Source organism: Carassius auratus, chromosome 41 (assembly GCF_003368295.1).
Source record: "Carassius auratus strain Wakin chromosome 41, ASM336829v1, whole genome shotgun sequence".
NCBI lineage: Eukaryota > Metazoa > Chordata > Actinopteri > Cypriniformes > Cyprinidae > Carassius > Carassius auratus.
Genome location: NC_039283.1, coordinates 11,973,231 through 11,997,446, shown reverse-complemented (window position 1 = coordinate 11,997,446; position 24,216 = coordinate 11,973,231). Strand labels below are relative to the sequence as shown.

Below are 24,216 nucleotides of genomic sequence, written 5' to 3'. Positions count from 1 at the left end.
TACATTTTGTTTGGAGTTTGTTTTATAAATGTTGCAATATTACAATGTTGGATGAGAGTGGCAGTCATAATTGCCCTGTATTTAAGAGGAACATCTTGAGGGGAACTTAAATGAAAATATTCACAACAAATTATACATGATTTAAGCTTTATACCCTTTAGCTTTATATCGGATTACATATTCTATACTGTATTAGAGACTAAAGTTGAAAGATTTATTTCCATATCTAAACATTATAATTTGCTATCACATTCTGCAGACTTTCTAACAAAAAAATTCTGTTTGTGCAAATCTGCCCTTTCTTAGTCTACTGATAAACAAAATGTTCTTATCAATTTATATTCAAAGTGCTTATTATCATTAGGCCTATAACCTTTATTTAACCAGGTCTTTTGCAAGAGACACCTGGCCACACCTGGCCAATCCTCCAAGTTGTGCGGGATGCTCCTGGTGCTTTGTTCTGGCACAGGTGTAAATGTTCATCACTGTTAGATTTTGTTGTAAACTGGATGCTGAATGCATTCCTGTAAGGATTACAATCACAGTCTACTATAGGTGAGCCATTAGGTATAGTGTGACCGGTGAGATGTGTGAATAGGCTGCTTCAGTCCAAAGTGTGAACACATCATAATGAGGCATGTGTGCTATTTGTTTATAGAATGTACATTTGTCTCAAATTTTATCTTTTCATTTCAGAATGCCACCAGCAAGGAGAAATCCTCGGTACAATGTGCACAATGTTAATGGCCATCATCCAAAAAGGAGAAAGTGATGTGGACATCGATTTTGACGACACTGATGCAAGTGATGAAGAATCAGATATTGATGTCTTATGTGGACAAAGAAAACCAAGAACCTACCGATTGTCCAGCTAATGTGAATATTGAGCCCGGGCAATCAAAGAAATACATCAAGCCATATGACAGACGTCACTGATTTCTCTGGTCAAGCTCTCACAGATGATGTCACCTCCCTCCACACACCACTGCAATACTTCCAAAAGTTTGTGTCAGAAGATTTGGGTTCAAGCTCTTGGCCAACAAATACGGGGGGGGGGGGGGGGGGGGGGGTAAATGAGTACAGCATTCCAAAATAGACGACACCATCAGTCCGAACACTAATTACAAAAGAAATACCAGGCAGCATTGGGTATGCTACCTGAGGATGGGGAAACATTACCATTTGTAAACAATTGTAACCATGCCAGAGACCCTGAAAAGAAGGGCAAAAGCTCTGGAAACTCAGACCAGGCTTGATTCACTCAGAGAAAACTGCGTGGCAGGGGGTGGGACCGAGAAGAGCACCCAATTCTCATAATGGACAACGATGATGATACCCTTTCAACGGGAAAGTGTCAGCAGCATCAAGAAGTATATGCCAAGGAATCTACGCTCATGAGGGCTTTAAAGTATGGGTGAAGCTGGAGTCTCAGGGTGTCAGGTGATGACAGGTGAATTTTCAGGTGATGTTGTAATGAAGCTTGCCTCCACATTTCCAAAGGGTCAACACCAACAAGATCTGAGGCAGACAATTACTTCACCTCCGTTCCACTGGTAGTGAAGCTCCTTGAGCAAGGAATCCATTATGTGGGAAAGGCCAGGCAAGTGCATCTACCCATCTAACTGTAACATTTACATGTGAAGAGCTTGAAGAAGAAGGGCAGAGGAAGCTTTGACCACAGAGTGGAGGGGAAACAACATCTGTGCAGTAAAAATGGTACAACAACAGGGCGGTGACACTTGTGTCATCCTTCGCTGGACCAGAACCTGTTCAGGAGATTCAACACTGGGACAAAGCCGCCAAAACCTACATTGACGTTAGAAAGGCTTCCATTGTGGGCATCTACAATAAATACATGGGAGGTGTGGATTTGTTGGACTCATTTACAGCAAAACACAAGTATGCACTGAAATCCTGGCGGTGGTACATGTACAGTATTGTTCAAAATAATAGCAGTACAATGTGACTAACCAGAATAATCAAGGTTTTTCGTATATTTTTTTATTGCTACGTGGCAAACAAGTTACCAGTAGGTTCAGTAGATTCTCAGAAAACAAATGAGACCCAGCATTCATGATATGCACGCTCTTAAGGCTGTGCAATTGGGCAATTAGTTGAATTAGTTGAAAGGGGTGTGTTCAAAAAAATAGCAGTGTGGCATTCAATCACTGAGGTCATCAATTTTGTGAAGAAACAGGTGTGAATCAGGTGGCCCCTATTTAAGGATGAAGCCAACACTTGTTGAACATGCATTTGAAAGCTGAGGAAAATGGGTCGTTCAAGACATTGTTCAGAAGAACAGCGTACTTTGATTAAAAAGTTGATTAGAGAGGGAAAACCTATAAAGAGGTGCAAAAAATGATAGGCTGTTCAGCTAAAATGATCTCCAATGCCTAAAATGGAGAGCAAAACCAGAGAGACGTGGAAGAAAACGGAAGACAACCATCAAAATGGATAGAAGAATAACCAGAATGGCAAAGGCTCAGCCCAATGATCACCTCCAGGATGATCAAAGACAGTCTGGAGTTACCTGTAAGTACTGTGACAGTTAGAAGACGTCTGTGTGAAGCTAATCTATTTTCAAGAATCCCCCGCAAAGTCCCTCTGTTAAAAAAAAGGCATGTGCAGAAGAGGTTACAATTTGCCAAATAACACATCAACTGGCCTAAAGAGAAATGGAGGAACATTTTGTGGACTGATGAGAGTAAAATTGTTCTTTTTGGGTCAAGGGCCACAGCAGTTTGTGAGACGACCCCAAACTCTGAATTCAAGCCACAGTACACAGTGAAGACAGTGAAGCATGGAGGTGCAAGCATCATGATATGGGCATGTTTCTCCTACTATGGTGTTGGGCCTATTTATCGCATACCAGGGATCATGGATCAGTTTGCATATGTTAAAATACTTGAAGAGGTCATGTTGCCCTATGCTGAAGAGGACATGCCCTTGAAATGGTTGTTTCAACAAGACAATGACCCAAAACACACTAGTAAACGGGCAAAGTCTTGGTTCCAAACCAACAAAATTAATGTTATGGAGTGGCCAGCCCAATCTCCAGACCTTAATCCAATTGAGAACTTGTGGGGTGATATCAAAAATGCTGTTTCTGAAGCAAAACCAAAGAAATGTGAATGAATTGTGGAATGTTGTTAAAGAATCATGGGAGTGGAATAACAGCTGAGAGGTGCCACAAGTTGGTTGACTCCATGCCACACAGATGTCAAGCAGTTTTAAAAAACTGTGGTCATACAACTAAATATTAGTTTAGTGATTCACAGGATTGCTAAATCCCAGAAAAAAAATGTTTGTACAAAATAGTTTTGAGTTTGTACAGTCAAAGGTAGACACTGCTATTTTTTTGAACACACCCCTTTCAACTAATTGCCCAATTGCACAGCCTTAAGAGCGTGCATATCATGAATGCTGGGTCTTGTTTGTTTTCTGAGAATCTACTGAACCTACTGGTAACTTGTTTGCCACATAGCAATAAAAAATATACTAAAAACCTTGATTATTCTGGTTAGTCACATTGTACTGCTATTATTTTGAACAATACTGTACATCTTCTGGCACACAATCACCCTTGCTGTAGTCAACGCCTGGCTCCTCTACAAGCAGCACAGCCTATGCTCTCAGAATGCCAAAGAAGGAGATACTGAACATGAGAAAGTTTGAAGCACAGCTGGCTTCCTCTCTCATTACGGTAATGATCTATTTGTGCCATTTACCTTGCTTGTGATAAATCAGACTGGTATTTGAGATGTACAGAAATTGATACATTTGTTCTTTATATTCTAATCTGGTGGACACAACACTGAAAATGCCTCTGTTTTTCAGAGGACAGGAACCATTTCTGGGATTACCACTATAAGTAAAGGTGGACTTCACGCTGAGCACACAGATTTCAGTGGAGAGTGAGAGAACACTGCAGACATTGCACTGTTAACAATGTAAATAAATAAAGTTCTTATTTGATGGAATAAACAACTCTTCATAATAACATGACTGAGATTATAATTCATTTTATACACCGGTTTGGTAAAAAAAAAAAAAAAAGCAAATTAATCCTTAATTATGCAGCTTGATGGGCACCTCTTCGGACCTGACGTGCTACCCAACTACGCAAACGCAGCTAAGTGGATGTACTCTCTTGTGATTGGCCAGAGTGATCACGAGTCTACGGATGTTTGGGTCACATTGCTGAAAGAGTGCATGAATCGGTGGAAAAACCCCAGCCCCCCTGTGCTGCCAGCTTCTCCAAGCCCCGTGCTCCCTCTTTTGCCAAAACCACCCTGAGAACGACCAACAACTGGCTGAAGGAAGAGCTGCAACAGGTTAACGAAAGGCAGAAAGCAACGAAGGAGTGCCTGCTCAGATGCATTCTGTTTAGTTTTGCTTTTTAACTTTATAGTTAACTGTTTTGATTGCATTCTTTTTTCTTTGCGTGTTGTATTTATTAAACTGAGTGGTTTGCAGTGGCTCATTGTACTTCTGACGGCATTACATTATAATTCTGTAAAAGAAACTGCAACAGGATGCTTTTACCCTAAACTCGAGTATAAACACAGACTCTCTCACTTAAAGCAATTTTATTCTTTCTTGCATTTCACAAAATAATAATAATAAAAACAATAATAATGATAATATTTTCTATTTATAAGGCACTTTTAAAAGGTCATTGAATAAAGTCAGCTGCATGTGGAGGTTTGAGTTTTTCAACTGGTCTCTGTACACGTCTGTTGTTGGAGGAAATGCAAGCATTTTTCCCTGAGTAACTCCATAAAGTGTTAAAGATTTTTTTTTTTTTTTACATACAACAGACTTCTTATTGATATAAAGGTGATGATGCCAGTCTTTCCCCAACCCTAAAACCTGCGACAATGCAGGCTCACAAGGTCTCTTCCTGCAACAGCTTCTTTCAAGCCACTGTCAGGCTTGTGGCACCAGACAATAAGGAGGGACAGACATATTTCAAGTGTTGAGTCAAGGAAGCAAAGTAAAAGCCCTTAAAAATAAATGAGCAGCTCTGGCCCAAAAGAGAGTGCAAGCCCCAAAGCTTACCTCTCTTTTTTGCAGACACACTTCGGTTTTGGACTTGTGATGTGGAGGAACATTCTTGCAGGGATGACATGCTGACCTCATCTTCTGACCCCTCTTCTCTTGGCATACTGACATCTGGACAAAGAAATAACTTTATTGTAGTATACACTAGGGCTGAAAGATATGGACAAAATTTAATATCTCGAATTATCCTGCCAGATATCTCGATACAATACGATATGACTACGTGTTATTTTGCTAAGCACGACCTGCACAACACGTCACTCTGGTTTACATCGTCTTTTCTGAAACCAAAATACTTCCAAATTATGGAAGATGATTTATGTTTTGGAACCAAGTCATATTCTGCACTGCCACCGGCCGCATTATCTCCCGCACTCATTTTCTTTCTTTCTAATTTATCCGCCGTCTCTGTACAGTGTGCATAGACGTTGGAACAGGGGAACTCTTATTTTTTGAAAATTACTCATTTTCACAGATTCTGCAAAGGGTGCCCAAACTTTTGAGCCCCACTGTGTGTGTGTGTGTGTGTGTGTGTGTGTGTGTGTGTGTGTGTGTGTGTGTGTGGTGTGTGTGTGTGTGTATGTATGTATGTATGTATGTATGTATGTATGTATGTATGTATATGTATATATATATATATATATATATATATATATATATATAGAATCTGAATTAAAATGTGTTTGATTTAAGCCTACATTTCAAAAATTGTTGTTTTTAAGCCTTTCGCACATATGATCACACAGGTGTAATCAGTCTAGGCTGGTTCCTGGAGCGTACGATCAAGTGCATCACATAACAAACTGAGACAGGCGCGCTCAGAGCTGTCATATATCACAACTTTTCAGTGTTTTCAACCACATACTGTTTATTTTCGGTTTCAAACATATAAATTCACATAAGTACTAAAAAACAATACATTTAGAGTTTTTAAAATACACACTGATGTCTATGGAAGAGGTAATAATAATCCTTTCCATTATAATTGGACACGTTTTATTCATATCAGAGACACATTGTGTAAGTAACTTCAGTGTTTACATATTCTATTCCCAGTTCACCAGACACTTACTTTTAGGTATTTCAGGAGAAGTGGATGAATTCACGTGTTGTAAACATAGAGGTTGTAAATCAAACAGATCCGATTCTCTGAACTGCGTCTGCGGCACAAACTAACACGGCGGTGCCCATCGCGCATACAGCTCAACTAACGCAATTGTAATAAAGGTGTTTAAACAACAATATACTTCCACTTGCATGTATTTGACCATCGGAATATCAGATATTTCATGCCATAGCTAACACATTTGTGAATATTCTGAATAAAAAAAGAAAAAATGACAAAAGCAGATCATCATTCATTCAGCGCTGTTTTTGCTGCAGTGTGTCATGTGACAAGCAATGTCGCGTCACCATGGAAACGCCGTCCCCCCTCTCACAATATAGTTCCCACGTCCCTAGTGTGTGCGCGCTGACTTTAGCGCTGCAGTCAAGGGCACACGTAAAACTGATGTTTGTTGTGACTGCCAGAGTTGTATGCACACAGTGAGTGTGGAGAGGGGAAATCTATATCGTCTATATCGTTGCTTTTTTCGATAGTAATATCTTGAAAGCTCATATCTAGATATAGGTACGATAACGATATATCGTTTAGCCCTAGTATACACTACATGAAATATGTAATAGCCGTCAGTACAGTGGTTGTTTTATTTTATAAAATAATTTAGTATATTCAATTCAATTTTCAATTCAGTTTATTTATATGGCGCCGATTCACAACAGATGCCATCTCAAGGCACTTAACAAGAAGTCAGTATATGGGATTTGTGTCTCTTAAAGAGAGACACAGTTTATTTCATCCCGTCTCCTATCGTCCTAAATTCTTTTCAAGTGACTAGTGATGTGAAAATATTAGTTGTCATGTTAGCCCAGGGATGGGCAACTCCAGTCCTCAAGGGCCACTATTCTGCAGGTCTGAGATGTTTTGCTGCTTCAACACACCTGATTCAAATTAAATAGATCAAACAGCTTGTTGCCAAGCTCTGCACAATGAATCAGGTGTGCTGCAGCAGGGAAACATCTAAGACCTAAAGGATAGTGGCCCTCAAGCAGTATATTTCCTCATATAGTGTATGGACAACAGACTGTCCCACGCAGTCCACTATTGCTGAAGTAGCTGTGCGGCGAAAAGATTGTATGTTGGACAATATAAGATAAACTGATTTCATCAGGCAGAAAGCAACTGTTTTTACTGACTTTACAAATAGCATTAACGTTTAGGTTAGTGTGCCCTCACCTACTGTTTATAGGTTGCTCCAATCTCACAGAGCAGACTTCACGCAGGGATTGCACGGCTACTCAAACATATTTCCTCCTCAACTGTGTACGAGTACACAGTTACAGCGAGTCGAGTATGAGTACACAGATGAGGAGGAAACATGTCAAAAAGACAAGGCTGTACGAGTTTATTTGATGTCATCTAACCCAATGGCATATGCGTTTGAGCCAGTGATGAGGAGGAGGGTTGAGACCTGTTTTTGCAGAAGTTGAGGGAGCTGCAGCGGCTCCGGACGGAGTTGACAGTGAGGAGAGGGTCGGCAACCCTTTGCAGTGCAAGTGTGGTCACTGCTCAACAATGCGGACAACCGTGGAGTCTGTTTGCTGCCATGAAGCAGACCAAGTCTGCAGACCTTATCGCGCACATTCCAGATGTTCTGTAGTGACAGGGACGTGTTGGAGTAGCTGTGCTATCCCTGTATGAAGTCCGTGCCGAGAGATTAGAGCAACCTATAAGCAACAGGTGGGTTCATGCTAACCTCAAAGTTAATGTTACTTGTAATTTCAGGCAGTACTGACGCAGTGTTCAGTTTTAAAACTGGGGTTGTGTTTGACTGATTGTGCAGCCTCTGCATCGGACAGGTCTCCTGACAGAGTTGCAGGAGAAAGAGGCGGGTGGGACAAAGGAGGGAGGTGGAGTTGTTGATTTTCAAATTTTTGCAATGTGCTGTGTGAAATGCATGAAAGGTAAGAATTGCGTTCAAGCTCACCGGTGGCAGACACTCCCTGGTTTTGACTTTGTGATGTGGAGGTACATTCTTGCGTGGATGACATGCTGACCTCATCATCTGACCCATCTTCTCCTAGCATACTGACATCTGGAGAGGGAAATAACTTAAGAATACAATACACAAAATATCTAAAACGGATCATTTAGAATCAATTTAGGAACATTGTATACACATACCTTCAATGTCCTCTGCTAAAGGTCCCTCCATGTCAATGGTCTCTAAAATGATAATTGATAAAAAAAAAAATGAGTTTGGAAAGCTGAAACTATGGGCAATCTGCAAGAGTATACAACAGTAGTATTATATCTCATCCCGTCACCATTACTGCCCTATGTTTTACATGGTAAATAGTTGTTTTCTGAATGTGGAAGACTAAATGTCATATATTGTGCCTTCAAGAATATAAAGTTAATTACCATTTACATCGACTTGTATTTCATCGAGGCTCTTTCCTTTGTAATCTCCTAGGCGTCCTTGTTCCATTGCCAGAAGGACTTTACTTACTTTGGCTAATTGTAGGGTGCTTTCTGGGAGCCTGTAGTGTTTCCTGTGAACAGCGATATTATGACCAAGGAAGTCTGCCAACTGGTCGAGCTCGGTGGTTTTAAGGTTCAGAACAGTAGACAGGGTAGCAATATGTTTCCTCAGTTGAATTGATGTTAGCGCTTGAGGATTTTTTATGTCTGCACATTCACTGACAAATTGCCTCAAGCAGTCACAAGCCCTGAGGTAATGGTCAGATTGTGGCAATGCAAACAGATATCCATTGTCCTTCAGCACCCCACATTCTTCTCTGCTCTCAGTAAGAGCATCAAGTGATTCTCTCATTGATGGGGTTAGAAGAACAGGAACCTTCCTTCCTCTTTTTCCAACAATTGCTATTCGCACAAAATGCCTGCAGAGCTTCTGCTCAAGCGCTGTGAGGGCCAAATTTACATCTCCCTGTTCCTCTGATGTGTCCTTCGATAAGTATGCAGACAGGCGCATTCGGGACACTTCACCTGCTCTCCGCCGATTAAAAAGCATAACTTGAGTCAGCGTTACTTTTGCAAGTTCCTTCCAATTTGTGGATGAACGATGTTCTTTTAAATCTTTGAGATGTTGCTGCAGTTTTTCTTCTAGATAGCAATGTAGCCTTTGGATATCTTGTGTAAGAGGTAAAAGTTGCGGTGCATTCCATTTGGCCCGGTTAAGCTGGGTTAATGCCTGGCCTGCAATATCAAACCTCCAACTCTCTAAATACAACTGTGCAAACTCCTCAGCATCTTTAATGGTTTCTTTATCTTTCTTTTTCAGTCCTTCAGACTTGATAAACATAGCCAACGAATGCAGGCTGTGCCCTACCTTGCGTGCAAGAGAGGGACATTGGTATATGCCAGTTTCCTCACTGAATCCAGATAGGTTCTTTGCAGCTCTGACAACCTGGGAGTACTGTTCAGGTTTGATGAGTTCTTGAATGGTCTTCACATGTGTGATTTTTTTAGCTTCCAATAAAAGCCTGCCAAGTTCTCTCAGTTTTTGGCGTATATACTGGTGTTGACTGACTATCTTCTCATTCTTTTTGAACAACCTGAAACCATAATTGAGGATGCAGTTGTCTCCTTTAATTGCAACTGCAATCTTGTCCTGAATCATTACACTCAAGAACTTCCAATACGCGTCTGTATATTCCGATGGAGAAGGTTCAGCGAAAGCACACAATGCCTGAACTCTATTTTTACCTGGTTTAGTACTTTCGGGTTTGAAGCTGCAGACCTTGAAATGCTGCCACATCGCTCTTCTTGAGAACAGCCCATAGCAGTGAATGCAATGTGCAAATTTATGTCCCTCTGATTTTTTTCCTGGTTGTTTACATGGGATTAGTTTTCCTTTTTGTGTTTCCAAAACATGACTGTTGTGCTCGAAATTTCCCTTATTTCGTATGTAGTCCAATTGTAGTTTTCTTTCCTTTGAGTTTTTTGGAAAACTGAATGCTTTCGCAACATCCAATTCATCTTGGTGTTTACGCCACAAGTGTCTTGACATTTTCTGGACAAACTTCCTGCAATAAAAGCAGAAATGTTTCTTGTTATAGCTTCTGGATCCATCATCTTTCTTTAAAGTTGGACTGACAATGATATACTGCTCTTCTTCCAGGGGCACTGAAACGTTGTTTTCAGAATATGTTGCGATTTCCTTTTCATTCCCATCAACTCTGCTATTTGGAAATCTTTGTGTGGGATCATGACATCTTTCCAAAAGTCTTCTCTGGCTAAAGTCAAATTGGCTATGACTAGAGGATCTACTTCCACTTTCCCTGGGCTTAGACTTGCTCTGTCTGGAGGACTCGCTTCCACTCTCTCTGGAGGATCTACTTCCACTTTCCCTGGGCTTAGACTTGCTCTGTCTGGAGGACTCGCTTCCACTCTCTCTGGAAGATCTACTTCTCTCTCTGGGCTTAAACTTGCTCTGACTGGATGATGCACCTTTGTTCTTTTTTTCCTTTCCCAGGGTTAATTCCATACTGCTATCACTTTCTGTGCTTTCATCTATGGGATTTGGAATATACTCCTCTTCGCTACCTAAGTTTGAGTCATCCGATTCCATGAGATTCATCTGAATCTTTAAAAACAAACACACATCTGTTAATAACTATTTTTGCAACATTAAATATAAACCTGAATATACTGATTGAACAGGCTCAGGATACTAAATGAAGAAAAATCTGTATGGACCATTTTCGGTACAAGTAAATTTACAAATTATAAGAATCCCCATCAGACTCACTAGCAAGAGCAACAGACATTTTCACAATCATGAAAACACAAAAGAAACACAAAAGAAACACCCCCATCCCCCCCCCCCCCCAAAAAAAAAAAGACTTACGGGACGGCAAGACCTTCTTCTCAGCTTCTGTGAATCCCTTTCAGGCTTAAAAAAAGTAGTCTCCTCTGGGCTGTCACTATCATAGAGACTGTGGGTAAAATCTTGTACTCTATCCATCTGCAAAAATGGAGACATGGAGATATTTTGCTGTATGATTGCTGTATTTTTACTTGATAGGGAGACCATTCAGAGGTTGTCAGGTGAGCTAGACACCTATGAAAATTATTGACCAATATTACCCCTCCATCCACCTGCTGAGGCCCATGTCCAAACTGCCTTCCAGGTGGGGTAAACGTTGACAACATTATTAAAAAAAGAGTAACGTTTCAGTTTTCATGCATTTGATTCTTAAATTTAATGACTTCACAGCAAATTATTCATCATAATGATATAGTGCCATTCCCGGCGGCAGTGGCTCAGTGGTTCATGTAGGTTGTCTACAAGCCGGAAGGTTGGTGGTTCAATCCCCGGCTCCACCTGACCAAGTGTGGAGGTGTCCTTGAGCAAGACACCTAACCCCAGCTGCTCCCGACGAGCTGGATGGAGCCTTGACTGGCTGACACCGCAGTCGGTGTGTGAATGAGTGTGTATGGGTGAATGTGAGGCAACTTGTAAAGCGCTTTGGATGGCCATGTGGTCTGTTGAAAGCGCTATATAAATGCAGTCCATTTACCATTTACCATAGACGTGGAACTACTCAAGAGAGAGGGAGAGATTAGTCAGTAATTTACCGAAGTGTCTTCCTCACCTTACAAATGTCTCCCTATCAATTAAAAATCAGCAATCATTTAGAAAAGAAGAGTTGAGCTTCTCTAATAAATGATTACTGATTGATTGTTGGTGATCTCTATTTAATTGATAATTAATGCACCAGGCGAGGAGGAGGACTCGACCGGATTTTGGCAACAGAGACCGGCTGCGGCGTCTGGGAGTGATAGCGTCGGCCTACCAGGGTTTGTCCCGGTATGCTGGCTGACCAGTAGCCTACACCACTGGGCACGTTGTATCTTTTTTTTTTTTTTAAGCACACACCTGAGCGCTGATCACTGGACATCACTCCTGCAGGTGTTTATGTCAATCCAATATTCAATTTCAAATGAGTCCATTTAGATTCAGATTTTAAAAGCAATCGTTCAAAACAATCGATTCAGGTTCAAAGTGAATGTTTCCCATTCAAATATAAAATTATTCAAATTTGCTTATTAGTGGCACAAAATTTATCACATAAACAAGTTAATTATATTGTTAAAATGTGTTTTGGGGCTTACCATAATGCTTTTTGTGCGTCTCAGTGGTGGAACAAGTTCATCATCCGATTGATTGTTGGAATGGTTGCTTGGAGAAGCCTCATCACAAGTTTCTTTCACAACAGTTTCATCTGAATCGTACAAATGATTTGAAACATCTGGGCCAATATCATTCTGCCCTAAAATGACATCCAGGTGTGGGGTGGGAGGTTCGTTTTCCATACCATCCTCATCAGTTTCATCACTATATGGATAATCAACCAGTGAAAATCCTTGGACAGTAAATACCTAAAAATAAACAAATTCATTAAGTATTGAATTAGAAAGGTTGGCCAAAAAAACATGGCATGGTCTGACTAAAAATCTAAATCCAGAAATATAAACATCAGCCCTTTTAGACAGTCTACAATTATAAATGTTAAAATCAAGAGTACAGCGATACTTTAGTATTACAATACAATCATATAGTTGCCTAAGGAAGACCATTTGGATTGAAACGTTTGTTATTTAGTCAATAAAAAGGTAACTGTGAGCTTTAACCCAGTATGCAGATTTTCTTCTTTTTTCTCCCCAGATGTTACCATAATGCATTAAAAGGTGCTCCACAAGAATGGGACTGGAAAGATGCCAGTGTGTGTTACATTACCTGGCCATTATAACCAAATAAGGTTACCTGACTACTTTAAAGCCCCATGAGCATTGATCCATGGTCCAATTGACCATTACAGGGGATTTCAGTGCATCAAACCAAAATATTTAAAATCAAAATTCAAATAAAAAAAGATTCTTTAAAACATCTAACAGCTCAAATACAGTATACAATTACGAATGTTAAAATCACAGTTGAGGTCATGTCAGGTGTTGCCATAGTGCATTAAAAACAATTACAGTAAGAACTGGACGGAAGGGCCCCACATGGGTCAGACTACAGACATACGAGTGTGTAAAGGAGAGACTAGAGAAACAAATGTATTTGGAAGATGGAAGGACCCCATAAGAACATGACTGGAAACATGCCGGTGTGTGTGTGACATTATCTGGCTTTTAACAGCCAATATAAAGCCACTTTAGTAGTAGAACACCACCACATACATGTCAGCATAGATGAATGTGTTTGAGTGTACTTTTACCTGTGTGCAGGTCTGATCTGGGTTTGGTCCATCATTTAGCATCTGAGGAACAGGGCTAGTCTCATTCTCTAATGCTGCGGCTGGAGTCTGAAGGCCTTTCACCTGAAATAGACAGACAAGAAGACACTTAGAACTGTATGAAGTAGGGCTGCACGGTATTGGGAAAAAATGACATTGCGATATTTTATTTTTCTGCGATATATATTGCGATATGAAATCGAATAATTTTTTTTCTTACAAACAAAAATGGGGTGAGCACACTTACATTCTCATTTTAAATGATTTAAACATCAACACTATCGTCTCAAGTGATTAATATGCGCGAGGGAGAGAGAGCAAGACAGTGCTTGTGTTGTTTGAAGACTGTGAGCGTGCGGCCGGGGCTCTCGCTCTCTCTCTATGACTCTCTCTCTCTGTCGCACACGCTCTCTCGCACTCTCTCTTTCTGTCACTCTGTCTCTCTCTCGCGCTCTCTCTATCGCACGCACACTCTATCGCGCAAGCTCTCTCTCTCACTCACTCTCTCTTGCGCTCTCTCTCTCTCTCGCGCACGCACACTCTATCGCGCAAGCTCTCTCTCTCTCTCTCACTCGCTCTCTCTTGCGCTCTCTCTCTCTCTCTCTCTCTCTCTCTCTCTCACTCGCTCTCTCTTGCGCTCTCTCTCTCTCTCTCGCTCGCTCGCGCGCATGCACACTCTCGACTGAGAGCATGGACTAAAAAGCAGCTCACGTCTATTCCAGGAGTTTGCAGTGGATCAAATCAAAATATTGCTTTAAACATCTAACAGCTCAGATACAGTATACAATTACGAATGTTAAAATCACAGTTGAGGCCATGTCAGGTGTTGCCATAGTGCATTAAAAACAATTACAGTAAGAACTGGACGGAAGGGCCCCACATGGGTCAGACTACAGACATACGAGTGTGTAAAGGAGAGACTAGAGAAACAAATGTATTTGGGAGATGGAAGGACCCCATAAGAACATGACTGGAAACATGCCGGTGTGTGTGTGACATTATCTGGCTTTTAACAGCCAATATAAAGCCACTTTAGTAGTAGAACACCACCACATACATGTCAGCATAGATGAATGTGTTTGAGTGTACTTTTACCTGTGTGCAGGTCTGATCTGGGTTTGGTCCATCATTTAGCATCTGAGGAACAGGGCTAGTCTCATTCTCTAATGCTGCGGCTGGAGTCTGAAGGCCTTTCACCTGAAATAGACAGACAAGAAGACACTTATGCTGTGTTCACACCAAACGCGAATAGAGCGTCAAATTCGCGTCTACCGCGCCTAGTTTGCCGCTTGACCATTTTGAGATCATTCGCTTCATTCGCGCGAGTAATTCGCTTGATTCGCGCGTGAAATTAACTTCACAACAGACGCGAATTCGCGTCATGGGGGGGCTTCTGCCAGCTGAGTCCACGGAGCATTTTCAACCGCCATTTTTATTCGGATAATTTTCAAAATATTACTGTTATTGTGTCATGAAATGTAGTTTTAAAAGTATTTCAGGCGAGAATGTAGTTGTTTTAAACTCAAATATGCGGTTTATTTATAATGACAGCGTCTATTTAAAAAATGTGTTTCGCCGATCTCGGAGATGAGCTCCATGCGATCAGCGGGAGCTCCGTCATCATGTATCCGCCGAGAGTAGCCTTTCCTCGGCTAGATCTTCTGACTTTTGCCGCTGGCTCTGATGTCTCTTTAGTGGTTCAAGATAAAATATAATTCGTTTGGGGTAAAATGAAACGTTTCTTATCTTTGGCCTTTATTCAATTTATCTATTAATATGTTTTATATATATACATAGGTCATTTTTATTCCGGTCTCTATAGAAATATGAACTTATGTCATATAGCTCCGGTTGACTGCTCACTGACAACATCAGTCGTTCCTCCTTGTTGAATGAGTGGAGAAGGGTATTCCTGCACAACCCGAGGCTGCAGGAACATACTGTTGAATGAGTGACTCCTAGCAGGCTCCTGATTGGTTAACGCGGCGCGAATTGACGCCAAAGTTCAAATTTTTCAACTCGGGCGGCAGACGCGAATTCGCGTCAAACGCTAAATGCACAAAAAGCACCATTCGCGCTTAACGCGCGTTTCGCGCGAAGCGCTCTATTCGCGCGTCAATTCGCGTCATTCGCGCGAACTAGACGCGCGAATGAGGCGAATTCGCGTCTTCCGCGCCGCGCTTAACGCCCCATTCGCGCCGCGAGACCTCCAGACGCGCGTAAACGCGCCTTTGCATTGACTTAACATTGAAATCATTCGCGCCAGACGCTCTATTCGCGTTTGGTGTGAACACAGCATTAGAACTGTATGAAGTAGGGCTGCACGGTATTGGGAAAAAATGACATTGCGATATTTTATTTTTCTGCGATTTATTGATATATTTAATCGAATAAATTTTTTTCTTACAAACAAAAATGGGGTGAGCACACTTACATTCTCATTTTAAATTATTTAAAAATCAACACTATCGTCTCAAGTGATAAATATGCGCGAGGGAGAGAGAGCAAGACAGTGCTTGTGTTGTTTGAAGACTGTGAGCGTGCGGCCGGGGCTCTCTCTCTCTCTTGCGCTTTCTCTCTCTCGCGCGCGCGCACACTATCACGCAAGCTCTCTCTCGCGCTCTCTCTCTCTCTCGCTCGCGCACGCACACTCTATCGCGCAAGCTCTCTCTCTCTCTCTCTCACTCGCTCTCTCTTGCGCTCTCTCTCTCACTCGCTCTCTCTCTCTCTCTCTCTCTCACTCGCTCTCTCTTGCGCTCTCTCTCTCTCTCTCGCTCGCTCGCGCGCATGCACACTCTCGACTGAGAGCATGGACTAAAAAGCAGCTCACGTCTATTCCAGGAGTTTGCAGTGGATCAAATCAAAATATTGCTTTAAACATCTAACAGCTCAAATACAGTATATAATTACGAATGTTAAAATCACAGTTGAGGTCATGTCAGGTGTTGCCATAGTGCATTAAAAACAATTACAGTAAGAACTGGACGGAAGGGCCCCACATGGGACAGACTACAGACATATGAGTGTGTAAAGGAGAGACTAGAGAAACAAATGTATTTGGGAGATGGAAGGACCCCATAAGAACATGACTGGAAACATGCCGGTGTGTGTGTGACATTATCTGGCTTTTAACAGCCAATATAAAGCCACTTTAGTAGTAGAACACCACCACATACATGTCAGCATAGATGAATGTGTTTGAGTGTACTTTTACCTGTGTGCAGGTCTGATCTGGGTTTGGTCCATCATTTAGCATCTGAGGAACAGGGCTAGTCTCATTCTCTAATGCTGCGGCTGGAGTCTGAAGGCCTTTCACCTGAAATAGACAGACAAGAAGACACTTAGAACTGTATGAAGTAGGGCTGCACGGTATTGGGAAAAAATGACATTGCGATATTTTATTTTTCTGCGATATATATTGCGATATGAAATCTAATCAAATTTTGGGGTGAGCACACTTACATTCTCATTTTAAATGATTTAAACATCAACACTATCGTGTCAAGTGATTAATATGCGCGAGGGAGAGAGAGCAAGACAGTGCTTGTTAGGGGTGTCACGATTTCGATTTTAAATCGAAATCGATCGAAATTAAGTCACAGTCTCAAACTTCGAATTAAAAAATGGAATCGTCGATTCTGCCACGCCCCCATGTTGTATGACGGCAAATCAATGACTAAAATAACCGAGCATTCAACTGATGCTGGCGCGCGCTATATGGCTTCCGCGAGAGGAAAACTGAATCGGATGCGAAGAAACAGGAGCCCGTGAGCTCATTTCAAACTCTCGCGTGCGCGACATGTACTCTGCGCGCAATACAAGCCCTCGCGCGCGCATGCTCATTCCCCACATCCTCGCGCTCGATCATCTCACCTCTGCTCGCGCGAACAATTTTATTTTTGTCAGTCGTGGGGCGGAGCTTGCTGTTTTAGTTGTTATCTCAAATGTCATCGGTTATTCCCCTTTTCCTAAAGTCAGTATTCGACGCCTGTTAGAAAATGATTAATAATTCACTTGACTTGACCCATGACTTCATCAGTGGACCAGATACATGTGAGTAATCATTTATTTTGCTTGTTTAATTTATTTTTGTCTTTAATGTAATTTAATGCATTGTTTATAGAGTAGATCTTTTGTAGATACTTGATTAACTGGAATTCTTCTGATTGCTAGTGATTGCAGTCTTGTAATAAGAGATACACATTTTACAGACTGTAATGATGCACACACACACACACACACACACACATACATATATATATATATATATACATATATATATATATATATATATATATATATATATATATATATATATATATATATATATATATATAAATCTAAATCTAAATGAATGACAGCGAAGTGTTTAACAAGTGTTTTATCTTTCATCTTTTAAATAGATACATCGTTATATCTTTTGTGAATAAGACTACACTTACAAAAGAGAAACTGGATGGCAGTTTATTTTAAGTTTTCAATTGACTAAAGATATAAGTTATTGTTACATTATGTTGTTAATAAAAGTTTAAAATTTGACAGTGTAGTGTGGTACATTGCAAACAAAGGTCAGATATTATATTGCATAAAAGTCTAGTTTGAAAAATGACAATCTGTGCTTTAAAAAGAATAAATGTAAAAATCGAGAATCGAATCGAACCGTGAGCTTAGAATCGAAAATGCAATCGAATCGAGGATTTGGAGAATCGTGACACCCCTAGTGCTTGTGTTGTTTGAAGACTGTGAGCGTGCGGCCGGGGCTCTCTCTCTCTCTCTATGACTCTCTCTCTCTCTCGCGCACGATCTCTCTCTCGCATGCGCGCATACACACACACACTCTCTCTCTCTATCGCACACACTCTCTATCGCGCAAGCTCTCTCGCGCGCTCTCTCTCGCGCTCTCTCTCTCTCTCTCTCTCGCTCGCATGCACACTCTCGACTGAGAGCATGGACTAAAAAGCAGCTCACGTCTATTCCAGGAGTTTGCAGTGGATCAAATCAAAATATTGCTTTAAACATCTAACAGCTCAAATACAGTATACAATTACGAATGTTAAAATCACAGTTGAGGCCATGTCAGGTGTTGCCATAGTGCATTAAAAACAATTACAGTAAGAACTGGACGGAAGGGCCCCACATGGGTCAGACTACAGACATACGAGTGTGTAAAGGAGAGACTAGAGAAACAAATGTATTTGGAAGATGGAAGGACCCCATAAGAACATGACTGGAAACATGCCGGTGTGTGTGTGACATTATCTGGCTTTTAACAGCCAATATAAAGCCACTTTAGTAGTAGAACACCACCACATACATGTCAGCATAGATGAATGTGTTTGAGTGTACTTTTACCTGTGTGCAGGTCTGATCTGGGTTTGGTCCATCATTTAGCATCTGAGGAACAGGGCTAGTCTCATTCTCTAATGCTGCGGCTGGAGCTTGGTTTTTTTTCAACTGGATTGCAGATAAAGTAGAACTCATTTTAACACACATCACAGATCAAAGATTAAACGCATTTCCATAGACAGTAAAGAGTAATATTGGAAACATGGTTAATATTGGAGAAATACAAAATTTGCTCTTGCAACAAAATTTTTTAAAAAAGAAATCTCTATACTTAATCTAACCAATTCACCTTACTGCGCCAAGGCCATTTTGAATCACCATAGTTGTAATCAATTTCATCTCCTATTTCTATTTTCTTCAGAGAAAAAAGGCACAAATGTGGTTTGTCGTCAACTATGATTTTTTTCATAACGCAATTTGGATTTTTGTGGTTGTCATTGACCAATCTTCCGAGAGATCCATCTTCTTCAGATGCATCCAGGCTGAAAAGTATCAGAAAAATGGTAAAAGTTTTACATCTTTTTAAAAGTTTTATTGAAAGAGTTATTTTCAAAAGAATTTAAGAGTTTTTGTGCTTAATTCATTAATCAAGTATTAAACCCTTGTTTCAGGGTTAACTTGTAATTTCTCTAAATCAATACAAAACATCCATCTTTCAATGTTTACCATAAGTGATGATTCTGCCACTGAAAGTCAAAGAGAAATGTGCTTTCAATCTCTGAGTATTTTCTTGACTTGCATTCCACCTGTGTGAGGAGTTTACCCCTGTACTCCAACACGAAGTCCCCGGGTTCAATGGGGTGTGTGGCAAACACTCCTCTTCCTACAATAATATATAATAATTAAACATTTCATTCTGGGACTCAAAAAGAGATACTACAGTATTTTCAAAGTGAGGTTGAGGTTCTTGCGTCTAGTAAGTGTATTACCCGCAGACAATGCTCAGCACTCTCCCAGTTGTGATACTCTACAGGTAAAGTGCTTTTTTGAACAGACTTTATGTGGCCAAAGAATGTTTTTGATGCATACCCATCCACATCAATGCATCACTGAGGTCCTGTCTATGCTCCGTTCGGTTCCCTTAAAGGAGTCATGACCTGTAATATTCACTTTTCCACGAGAATCAATGTATGTTATGATTGCCTAACGATTATACACTGGCCGGGAAGCCGATATTTAAAAGTGAAGCATTTGTTTACCCCTGGGTTCGTAAACCAGCCCACGTGCACGCGCACTCAAATACGAGATTTTAATACCATATATGGACACCGCAGACCTATGGTGCAGGAAGCCCGCCCTGCCCCTCTCCCCCTCATATTCAGTCTCGAAAGATGCAGAAATGTAGTGCAAATGTGAGTTGCTCTGTTGTTGACTGTCAGAATCAGCATGTAACTTAAATGTGTATTCTCTCCCAAGAACGGACCAAGCTGTCAGGGACCAGTGGATTAAATTCATTTTTAATGACGCGGTTCCTACAACCCTTCCCACTGGCTTAAAGTTAGGTGTCTGTGCTAATCATTTTACGCTGGAATCGTTCACAAATTTGAATGTCTAAAAAAACCACAACGTGAAACAAGGCAAGAACACCACATGATAGCAAACGTTGATCTCAAATACCACTGTAAACTGATAAAAAAAAAAAAAAGTAGACTAAAGCCCTATTCGGACGGGACTAGTTTTCTAAACTACGTTTGAGTTTCGATTCTTACCACCTGAAGTCTTTGATTTTCATGTACCAATTCGGACGGGACTATCTCTGTGTTTATTACAGAGGTGGGAGGGTCTGATTTGTGCATCTGGGCGTCACAGAGATCACGCGCTCTGTATGCGTGCATTTAATTCATTCAGAATGATTGCCTTAGTATTATTACACAATAGATACTAAATGGCTAGTATAACAAAACCATGTTAATGTGTGGTTCCTTTAGTTTAACTTGGTTCCCTTTTTTTATTTTATTAAATGTAATTAAAACATTGTGTAACTGAGTACATAAATGAACGTGAGTAATCTTACCTGATGCTGATATTACAATAGCCGGTATTAACAGTTTACTTGATCTTGCTCTTGATTTATTATTTTTTATTATTATTTATTTGCCGCTAAGCAAATATATCAAACATGCGCGCGTAAGAGCATCTACGGTAATTCACGTTGGCCAAAACACACAAGGACAGTGTTGTGAAATAAAATATCACCGGCAATCACAGACATTCGCATTCGGACGGGATTAGTTTTCTCAGAGGATCACTGAGTTTGCTGAAAAACGGTAGGTAATTTGCTCTGGAATTATCACAGAGGTTGTGTGAGAAAAACACAGACGTGGCAGATTCGGACGGGATTAAAATCACCAAGTAAATCTCCGTTAATGTAATCTACATTAAATAAAAGGTATAATGTATGTCTCAGTCAAACTGATTGTCTTTACCATTCAGAGAAATCTTGATGTAGACGTCCTTCCATCGACTTCCTTTACATCTTTAAGGGTCAGAGGAGCTCTGTGTTTATTTTTTTCCACTTTTCTTTTTTAGAAGGGCCTGAAAGACTATAATAGAGCGTGGGTATCCAAGGTAATACTAGGTTATGACTGTTTTAAACTGAGAGTGCCGTGTACCATTTAGTGCAGGTAACACCAGTGAAGCGTAAGAACATCATGCAACTTACTCAAAACCGAAATTCATAACCTCTAACCGACGTAATTTTCCCATGTCAGTTATTTTGGCTTTTTAAATCCTGTTAACACTTCCCCCTTAAAAGCATACTAGCACGTGTGTAGACACATGACTCTGCCCCGTCCAGTCAGTGGCATAAAAGCAAAGCGATGTGAGCCTTGCGTCTTCACTAAACTTTGTCAGTTGTATTTGTTTTATGGTTTGGACATTCAAGTGATTAGATGATCGGATGTGTATTATATCGATCTACCATGTTACCATGTTACCATGCTTTTGAAATGCACAAGTTGTGTCAAGGAATCTTCTGCAACTTACCTTTGTAATGGTCAATGAATCTCGGCATAAACCCATCCTTGTCAGTGCAAGACAGAATGTATGTCTTTGCATCATCTATAGGCTTTTTCCTCATCCTCCTTGTGGACATAATGGCCCTGTGAAAATAATTGTAATTTGTATTTAGTCAAGGCAAATCTCACAAAAAGGTTTTTGAAAAATAGCAAGTCACAAAAAAAAAATTATTATGTAAAATAAATAAATAAACAGACATTCATACAAACACATAGACGCCGCTACAGCTGTGTAATGACCTTTGCTATTGTTTAACATCAAACACGGGCTAATGAAATATGCAAATTCTGAAATGTGCACACTGAAAGCTGACTGAGCCTGTTGAAGCGGAGAAGTTAACTTGTTAGATGATAACCATGTTGTGCTGCACAGACACTCAGTAATCAATTTAAACTAGGGCTGTCAAACTTAACTTCTGGTACAGCAGCATGGCGGCGCTGCCACATGACCATTGACTGACATATGCAGCATCACATCCTTCCTCATACATAGGTGCTTGGATTGTTATGGGGGGTCCAGGGTAGGCCGGTACCACCCAGACAAAAAGCTTGGTGAAAACTTCCCTTAGAAGTATCTTGCTACATTTGTTGATCAGTTGATCAGTCACAGTGATGCTCTGAAATTTAAGAATGTGTTTTTATTTGTAAAAAATGTGTTATATATATATATATATATATATATATATATATATATATATATATATATATATATATATATATATATATATAAATAATGATGTTGAGATAAGATGCTAAAATGGCAAGCATCACTTCACATTGTCTCGGACATGGAAAACTGAGAGCAGGAAAGATTTTTCACTAAATACTTTGCATTTTGCGAGTTTTATTGAACAATTATGTGACCAAAACATCCACAACTGAATTGCTACAGCTATATTTCTGTAATTGCAAAGTAAATTTGGAAAAACTCGAAGGTGGTCTTTTCTATTATTTTCCCTCAACTGTCCTGCTCTAACAAACCAGCTGCGGGTAGTATGAGTAACTTAACTCCAAAACGGCACCGTAGCTTCAGTCCTGCCTTAGCTTCTGGCTAACCTCCATCTGCCCTGTCTTGCTCACAATTCACAACCGATTCCACCTTTAACGATACGACTTCACTGCACCCCGTCTCTGTCCCGCTGTCATGTCCGTGGTGACGTTATTAAGGTTATGCCAACTGCTAATAGTAATATTATGTCGCTAACGTTAGCTACATGGCAGCTAAACGAGGTATATAACGCCATCACGATATAACGCCAAAATATGAACTCACCATAAAAACCTCACAATTCACAACCAACTCCACTTTTAACGACAGGACTTCACTGCACCCCGTCTCTGCCCCGCTGTCATGTCCGTGGTGACATGCTATTAGGTTAAGCTAACTGCTAATAGTAATATTATGTCGCTAACGTTAGCTACAATGCAGCCAAAAGAGGTAGGAAAAATCACGATATACTGTAACGACAAAATAAACTCACCATGAAAACCATGCCTAGCTTACCTGTTGCATCAGAGGTCGGTATTTGTAAAAATATTCAGATTTTCAACCACTCCGTCTTCTTCTGTCTTCAATCTTCAATCCTTGAAGTCATCTTCTTCTTCTACTTCTTCTTCTTGTGCAATTTCCGCAGTTTTCCTTACTTTCGCGCCTAATTATACAGTGCAGTAATTTCATTGGCCAAAGGTTTCAGATTCCCGCGGTGTGTATTTGAATTCGCGGGAAGTGTATATCCTGACTTCCGGTTAAAAAAAGGCTCGACCATACACACCTTCACACACTTACCCACTTTTTGCTACCTTACGGGCCACTTTTTAGAGATGAAAAAAAAGCAATGGTAGCATCAGGGGAAGCTGCTGAGCTTATTTTAATTGAAATCAGATTGGGGCCCACCATTTTGGGCCCCACTCCGATTTTGGAACTCCTTAGGTGGATGTGCTCCCACCGATGGGAACCCACACCGACGTAAATGTTAACACACACACACACACACACACACACACACACACACACAGAGAGAGAGTAATGAGCATGTCACAGGTCAGGGGGGCCAAGCTGGACTGCGCCCTCCCCTAAACCAGGACCACCTCGAGGAGCGTATCAGAGGGAAGAGTCGGAGACAGAGAATAAATTTAACAAGTTTTATTTTGAAGTAAAAACAAATTGGGAATCCTAAACTAAAATCTTCTTTGTTACCCTCAGGGCTTGAAGGTAAACAATGCAGCGACCGGGGACTCTCCCGCCCTCTTCCTCTGTGCGGGCCCCGCAATAGATGGACAGATGGGTGGTCAAGTAGGTATTTCACAGGTGGGAATACAATCGGCAAGCCCGCAGTCTGGTAAGTCTCCTCTGGTAATTAAATACTTCCAAACTCCCTTCCCTTCTTCACAGATGCAGAATTTGGGACGGATGGATATCGGTCAGGTCCGTACACGGCAGATACACAGCCTTGAGGTGGGG

General features: G+C 40.8%; 2 protein-coding genes across 2 annotated transcripts; both read right to left on the bottom strand.

The window, feature by feature from the left end:
* Window positions 1-4,040: 4,040 nt before the first annotated feature.
* Window positions 4,041-9,894, bottom strand: LOC113060089 (uncharacterized). The gene is made up of 4 exons (XM_026228908.1): window positions 8,549-9,894; window positions 8,309-8,350; window positions 8,112-8,219; window positions 4,041-5,175 (listed from the first exon to the last, which is right to left on the bottom strand). Exons 1-4 carry the CDS (start codon window positions 9,765-9,767, stop codon window positions 4,919-4,921), a joined length of 1,626 nt encoding a protein of 541 aa, XP_026084693.1. The 5' UTR covers window positions 9,768-9,894; the 3' UTR covers window positions 4,041-4,918.
* A 75-nt stretch (window positions 9,895-9,969) lies between these two features.
* LOC113060090 (uncharacterized) lies at window positions 9,970-23,565 on the bottom strand. The gene is made up of 11 exons (XM_026228909.1): window positions 23,260-23,565; window positions 21,724-21,839; window positions 19,405-19,561; window positions 19,028-19,220; window positions 18,745-18,846; window positions 16,607-16,708; window positions 14,488-14,589; window positions 13,375-13,476; window positions 12,266-12,532; window positions 10,998-11,114; window positions 9,970-10,173 (listed from the first exon to the last, which is right to left on the bottom strand). Exons 2-11 carry the CDS (start codon window positions 21,830-21,832, stop codon window positions 10,135-10,137), a joined length of 1,290 nt encoding a protein of 429 aa, XP_026084694.1. The 5' UTR covers window positions 21,833-21,839; window positions 23,260-23,565; the 3' UTR covers window positions 9,970-10,134.
* Window positions 23,566-24,216: the final 651 nt, after the last annotated feature.

Excerpts from the sequence above, each read along its gene's own strand:
- LOC113060089 (XM_026228908.1), bottom strand. The coding sequence starts at position 9,767 with ATGATTCAGGACAAGATTGCAGTTGCAATTAAAGGAGACAACTGCATC. Across the intron at positions 8,351-8,548 it reads AATACAAGTCGATGTAAATG|AGACCATTGACATGGAGGGA; the intron begins GTAATTAACTTT and ends TTATCATTTTAG. Across the intron at positions 8,220-8,308 it reads TTTAGCAGAGGACATTGAAG|ATGTCAGTATGCTAGGAGAA; the intron begins GTATGTGTATAC and ends TTCCCTCTCCAG.
- LOC113060090 (XM_026228909.1), bottom strand. The coding sequence starts at position 21,832 with ATGTCCACAAGGAGGATGAGGAAAAAGCCTATAGATGATGCAAAGACA. Across the intron at positions 18,847-19,027 it reads AATGGCCTTGGCGCAGTAAG|TTGAAAAAAAACCAAGCTCC; the intron begins GTGAATTGGTTA and ends TCTGCAATCCAG. Across the intron at positions 11,115-12,265 it reads GACGCACAAAAAGCATTATG|ATGGATAGAGTACAAGATTT; the intron begins GTAAGCCCCAAA and ends CCATTTTTGCAG.